This window comes from Oncorhynchus clarkii, chromosome 25 (assembly GCF_045791955.1).
Source record: "Oncorhynchus clarkii lewisi isolate Uvic-CL-2024 chromosome 25, UVic_Ocla_1.0, whole genome shotgun sequence".
Classification (NCBI taxonomy): domain Eukaryota; kingdom Metazoa; phylum Chordata; class Actinopteri; order Salmoniformes; family Salmonidae; genus Oncorhynchus; species Oncorhynchus clarkii.
The window spans coordinates 39013700-39020727 of NC_092171.1; the positions used below are offsets into that span (position 1 = coordinate 39013700).

The 7028-nt window shown below is 42.1% G+C and overlaps 1 protein-coding gene across 2 annotated transcripts; it reads left to right on the top strand.

Annotated features, from left to right (window-relative positions):
• The first annotated feature begins 2306 nt into the window (after positions 1 to 2306).
• LOC139384081 (zinc finger protein 79-like) lies at positions 2307 to 5949 on the top strand. 2 transcript variants are annotated; one of them, XM_071128723.1, is made up of 4 exons: positions 2307 to 2516; positions 3025 to 3203; positions 3922 to 4023; positions 4670 to 5949. In XM_071128723.1, exons 2-4 carry the CDS (start codon positions 3104 to 3106, stop codon positions 5443 to 5445), a joined length of 978 nt encoding a protein of 325 aa, XP_070984824.1. In that variant the 5' UTR covers positions 2307 to 2516; positions 3025 to 3103; the 3' UTR covers positions 5446 to 5949. The 2 variants fall into 2 exon arrangements, with proteins under 2 accessions (XP_070984824.1, XP_070984825.1); XM_071128724.1 differs by having other exon boundaries at positions 2368 to 2651.
• Positions 5950 to 7028: the final 1079 nt, after the last annotated feature.

A 7028-nucleotide genomic window follows, 5' to 3' on the forward strand; every position in this document is an offset into this window, starting at 1 on the left:
CAAAGCAACAAAATAACTAGGGATTTACAATGAAAGACATTTTGGGGATAAGTGGATTAAATTCTTTGAAGTCAGAAGGTATATGTCAAAATGCTCCATTTTGGCACTTTAACAAGTCTTTATTGATTTCAATTCTCCATGTGGTCTATATTACTGGGCACTTCATTTAATATAACAGACTTTTAAAACTCAATATTGGTGCACAATTTCTACTTAAAATACCAAAAGGCACTCTTTTTGTGGAACGACCCACCTACACGCAACAGAGTCCCTGAAACCAAAAACAATCACCACACAGATGGTAATCACACCTGACCTGGATGTATGTCTTGTTTTATAGAAGAAAAGCAAATCATTCAAGTCAATCAGACACAATTCACAGGATGCTGAGATTATATCCAAACAGGAATGATGAGATCGTTAGACACTGTTCACCATACAATTGTAGATCAATCAAGGTGATGGGTTCATCTTTAAATCAACATTCATCAAGAGTGAGTCGATTTACAGAACAACGACTGCCATCTATTGGCTCTTGGACAACAAGTCCCTACATGATGTCTACATTACTTCATCATTCAGAACTTGGTGGTCAGAAATGCTCTGGCTAATCTAGATGCTGGGTCATTGTTTGTTTGTGTGTGTGTGCGCGCAAAATCTCGGTTCCAACTCATTCCATCACTTTCGCATGAGAAGAGTGCAATATCACATTTATGTTACAAATAAAATGACTAAAATCTGAGTAATTCTTTATAGTAATCGTGTGATTCACACGCATGCTGAACTTTGACCCGTGGTAGGGGAAGAAAGGAAGAAGGAAGATTGGGCAAGAACGAGATGTTTGTTAGGAGAACTGCAATATTATCATAAGGAGACTTATACGGAGGAGGAATTGAGGGAAAAAGAGGGGCAGAGGAGGTCGAAGAGGGTGAGCTTGAAATCGGCTGGAGATGGTTTGTCGAAGAAGAATGGTGGCACGTGTAAACAGAGTGAGCCATACGCCGGATCGAGGTCTGGAGGCAAAATGGAAGTGAGTGAGGGCGAATGATCGAAGTTAGCAGGTGATAAGTCTGAATATTTGTGGAGAAAATAGACCCCATCCATGCCTTTTGGCTGATCCATATGTGGTTTCAGAGTTGGTGAAAATTAAGTTTGGTGCTGTGGAATCGGCGAAGTGATCTTGTGATAATTGTTTGTGTTTCTACCGGGGGAGAAGGCGCTCCATGCCAAACAAATGTGGAAAAGAGATGCCGTTGATTACTGGGGTAGCGGTAAATGTGACAGTGGACCAACTGAAGGGGAAGATTCCCGGTGTTTGTGATGCTCTTTGTTTGGTGCGATGCAGACAGTTGTAAAACAGAAGTAATTATTTGTTCTTTTGAGTTTTGCTGTTGAGTCTTTGCCCGACAAAGTGTACTTAGGATATTTCAGTTATCCCCTATGAGCTGTTGTGCCGAATCCATTACGTTGTTACAGGTGTCAAGATCATGGGCACGTGGCATCAGGGTGTAGGAGGGAGATGTGAGAAGTGTGCAGAAGGACATGAGACAAAGGAATGTGTAGTATTGGAGAAAGAAGAGAAAGTGTTCATTGTAGGGGTGCCCATGGGGCTGGGGATCAGAAATGTCTGGTGCGAGAAAGGCAGGTTGAGGTTGCCAGGGTTATAATAGTGCAGAAGGTGTTGTATGCTGAGGAAGATGGGTCAAGGGGGAGGGGTCCTGAGAGGGTTCATGTGAATAGTAGATCTGTGCCAGTACCGAGGGATAGGCCAACGATTGATATATGCTACAGTAAGATTGACTTTTTAGCATTCATAGCAATGGTTATAAACCGTACCGCAGGTCGCAGAAAATAGAGGTTATTGTGGCAGCTGCTGAGAAGTGTGTGGGTGTATGAGATTTGACGTCAGAAGAGTTACAGGGTGTGTTGAGTGGTGGTGTCCCCGTCCTTCCAGGCGTTGGTCCTGAGGTAGGACTAGATAGGTTTAAATAGTGGAATAGGGTGGTGGGTTTTTAATTAGTGTAGGTTTAGATGGTAGGGTATTTACGTTTTCATACGGGATTTATACATAGCAGCGGAAATTAGTTTGGGGTTGGGTGTGTTGTGATTTTTCTTCAACATGCTGCAGGCCGCTATAAGGGTCATCTAATACAAGACTATTAAAGGCCCAGTGTAGCACCCCAACTTCCCGCTGGAATGGATATATGGCTCAATCTAGTTGAAGGCGGTAATGCAACATTCATTGGATGCCAATCGCCATTTAACCTCATCCAAGAAGAAAAAGACCCTCCCGGACAACAGGTGGCGTGTGTCTACATTAAGTGTAGTTTGACAAAACGCCTAGTATGTCGAGAAAGAAAACGAGGAAGTTGCTATTGCGTTTGTTCTGGTTCTTATTTTAGAGGAGATGTTAGGTCATAAATAGAATTTAAACATTTAACAATAACTTCAACCAGTCCACAAAAAAAAAAAAATCAAAATATCTGATACTTTTTTTTTGCGAAACAAGGCCTCAGGTAAGAACCCGCCGGGTTGCAGGGCAAATGGCCAGGGAAGGCCTCGCTAGCGTTTGAGACTCAACTATTAGCTAAAGCTAACAAACAATGCATTGCTAAACAATGTCGCCGCATAACGTTGTTTCCCCCCTGCAAGTAAGCAACATAAGGAAATATGTAACGTTAACTAGCTAAACCAAATATTATGTAGCTGCTTAGCTAGCTAGAGAAATATGTTAGCTAAAACCCTACATAGCTCACGTTAGCCAGCTAGCTACCTTGCACATGTAGACTTTATTTCGTTGCTTAGCCATCCAAGGCCCGGGACAGGGAACTAAGTTTGCGTTGCAACATTGAATAAATCAGAAAATATGAGATGTGTTTTTTTTTTAATCGAGGTGTGTGCTAACTAGCTATATAGCAAGCAAGCCATCAAATTACATAACTGTCGTGCATTTCATACATACTTATTTTACAGGTTAGTCTGGACTTTATTTTGGAACAGTGAGGATAACTATCTATCTTGCAGCTTTCTACCGCTTCTCCACACTGAGCCCAAGACTATACTGACTGGGTCCTGACTGACATCACTGGGCACCGCAGGAGAAATGGCATCAGTGAAAGACAGCAGTCAAACACTCCTGTTGAATATCATCACGAAAGATGAAGAGGAGGAAGTGAAGATTTGGGAATATGATGATTACCCAGGTAAGAAGAGAGCAGGTTTTATCAACAGCGGTTAGACCTAGTGGTTAGAGCGTTGGGCCTGTAACCGGAAGGTTGCTGGATTGAATCCCCGAGCTGACAAAGTAAAAATCTGTCATTCTGCCCCTGAGCAAAGCAGTTAACCCACTGTGCCGAAGACGTGGATGTCGATTATGGCAGGTACCCCGCACCTGTCTGATTCAGAGGGGTTGGGTTAAATGAGGAAGACACGTTTCAGTTCCAAACATTCAGTTAAAAACATTGTTGGACAACTGACCTGATATCCCCCTTTCCCAGTGGTGTTCTGGTCCTCAAGGCCAGCTGGTTTTCTTACATTCCTTTTAGTCAGATTAATTTAATTATTTTTTAGGACACCATTTTTAGGCTGTTGATCAAGCGAGGCAGGGTTGCCTAGTGGTTAGAGCGTTGGACTAGTAACCGGAAGGTTGCAAGTTCAAATCCCTGAGCTGACAAGGTACACAAATCTGTCGTTCTGCCCCTGAACAGGCAGTTAACCCACTGTTCCTAGACCAGTTAACCCACTGTTCCTAGACCAGTTTACCCACTGTTCCTAGGCCGTCATTGAAAATAAGAATTGCTTCTTAATTGACTTGCCTAGTTAAATAAAGGTAAAATAAAGATGGCCGCCAACCACTTTGTTACATGGTTTTAGTATTTCCTCAAGTCAATGCATCATTATGTTATGTTCTCATTCACACAGGAGCGAGTCCAGAGATGACATCAAACAGCAGTCAAACACTGGGCCTGAAAGTCATCATAAAAGAAGAAGAGGAAGACGACGACATTGGGGAATCTGATCACGGTAAGAAGTGAAAGGAAATGTAGCATTATAGTTTCAACCAGAGATACCTACTTAGCCCCACTTCAATAGTACTCTCCATACATTAGAAGGTTAGTTCTCTATACCCCGTTTTCACTACTGCTTTATTGGACACATTGATTGCCGCTGCTCCCGAGTGGCGCAGCGGTCTAAGGTACTGTGTCTTTTCTTTAAGTTATTTGTTTTAAATTTTACCCCCTTTTTTTCTCCCCAATTTCGTAGTATCCAATAGTTTTTTTAGTAGTTACTATTTTGTCTCATCGCTACAACTTCCGTAGCGATGAGAGGGAGAGACACGAAAGTCAAGAGTCATGCATCCTCCGAAAAACTAGGCCAATTGTGCATCGCCCCATGGACCTCCTGGTCGCGGCTGGTTACGACAGAGCCTGGCCTCGAACCCAGAGTCTCTGGTGGCACAGCTAGCACTGCGATGCTGTGCCGGACGACGCTGGGCCAGTGCCACTGCGCCACTGTATCTCAGTGCTAGAGGCACTGGCCCAGCGTCGTCCGGGTTAGGCAGTCATTGTAAATAAGAATTTGTTCTTAACCGACTTGCCAGATTAAATAAAGGTTAAATAAAAATGAAATAAATTGTGTGGCACCTGTTCTAATGTTGTCATTCACCCAGGAGAGACCTCTAACAACTCTGACCAAGTTGAGACATTTCCTGCATCAGGGAAGAAACATCAGGAATGGAGCAAAGCTAAGGGGTCTCACCACTGCCCACACTGTGAGGAGAGCTTCCCATTCCCATCATATCTTGAAAGACACATTCGAAAACATTCTGGAGAGAAGCCTTATGCCTGCTCTGTCTGTGGGAAGCGCTTTCCTGCATCACATCATCTAACAGTTCATCAACGAGTGCACACAGGAGAGAAGCCTTACCACTGCTCTGACTGTGGGATGAGCTTCTCTCAACTGAGTGGCTTGAAAGGTCACCAACGAACACACACTGGAGAGAAGCCTCACCACTGCCCTACCTGCAGCAAAAGTTTCTCCTATCTGCGAGACTTGCAACGTCATCAGCTGATTCACACAGGAGAAAAGCCATACTCCTGCTCTGACTGTGGAAAGGGTTTCACCTCACCAAGCCATCTAACAGTTCATAAGAGAGTGCACACTGGAGAAAAGCCCTATAATTGTTCTGAATGTGGGGAGAGTTTCTCTTATGTAGGTAGCTTCAAACATCACCAGAGAATACATACAGGAGAGAAGCCATACTCCTGTCCTGACTGTGAGAAGCGCTTCACCTCGTCGAATCAGCTAAAAGTTCACCAGAGGGTGCACACGGGAGAGAAACCTTTCTGCTGCTCTGAATGTGGGGACTTTTTCTCTCAACAAAGTAACTTGAAATCACACCAGCGAACACACAGGAGAGAAGCCTTACCATTGATCTCACTGTAGCAGACCCTTGTTCTTAACGTACTCACTTCAGTCAGACAATACAGTATGTATGTATCCACCAGAAGCTTTACATATGACTGATGTACATTTTTTTAACATTCAAATCATTTCTTAAGTGGATCAGTGGGCACACAGGAGAGAAGCCGTATCAGTAATGCTAGACCTGCAGGATTAGTTACCCCCATAATGGCATTCATAGAAGAAGTGGGGGACATTCTAAAATGCTTGTGGTGATCTCCAATGGCTTAACCCGACTTAAGGACATTGAATCAAAATGAAAGTAGAGAGAAAAAACATCTAGGGGTTTAACTGTGTAATGTTGCTAAAGGTGTGTAAAAGGGAAATGGTAAAAATAATGCATTAAAGGATTGATACATATTTAAATGAACGGTATTAGATGCTATATGGAACTCTTAAAGCTTGTTAAATTCTATTTTTTGTTATGTAGGCCTAACTGTATTAGCTATGAGTTATACTGATAATAAAGTCTTTACTCTGAATTCAGATGTTTTTCCCTCTTTGATTTAGGATACATTTCAACAGAAACATACTCTTAAAGTTGCACTGAAGCTAGTAGGGAAATCAATGACCCGTTTGTTTATGTAAATAGATATTTCAGAGTCCGTATGAAAGAGCTGTGAACTCATCTGCGATTGCTCCCATCTAATATTTATTTTTTTAATCTACTAAAACCTTACCTTTTCATGTTTATAAAGCACCACAACACTTACTGCAGCCATTTGTTTGAAATCTGCTCATACATACAGCAGAAACGGGAGAGGGTGTGGCACACAAAGGAGGAACAGGAGGTTGAACTCTGACCACTGTTTAGGATGTGTTCATACCTTGTAAACTAGCTCTAGCCAGCAAATCCTCAGGTGTACAACAGGATCCAGGGATAGAACCCTCAAACTCAGGCCATCAACAAGAACAAGGTCATTGATTCAGCTGTCATGCTGAGGAACATTGATGATGTATTGGACAATTACAGGAGTGCTGATCAAAATGACAGTTTTGCCCAGTCAGTAAACCTCCGACTTGAGAATGTTGAAAGAAGATGCTGTGTACCAGAGAACATTATGGAAGTCCTATTTCGGTACCACTGTGAAGGTGATCCTGATGGAGGATGAAAGGATGATTTGATCATGGTAAGAGCAGGTTTTATCCAGAGCGGTTGGGTCTTTTCAAGTTATTACCTCTCATAAGTCTTGTGAAATTAGTGTATGGTTAGTAAACAAAATATTACGAAATTATTTGATTATTTTGTCCTCCACTGCATATGCCACAGCAACATTGTATGCACATTCGCTTAAAGGGACACACACACAAAACATTTCTATGTTTTGTAGTAAAAAATGTTTCCAGTGACATTCAATTCGATAATGCCTACTCATAATTGGTTAATCACATGATGCACACTGATGATGTCATTGGAAACGTTTATCTTTCTCTTATCTATACTACAAAAAAAACAAATGTGCCATTTTCACAGAGATGATGAATATGAAGTTCAACATTTTTCTAATTTTAGTCATTTAGCAGATGCTCTTATCCAGAGCAATTAGGGTTAAGTGCCTTGCTCA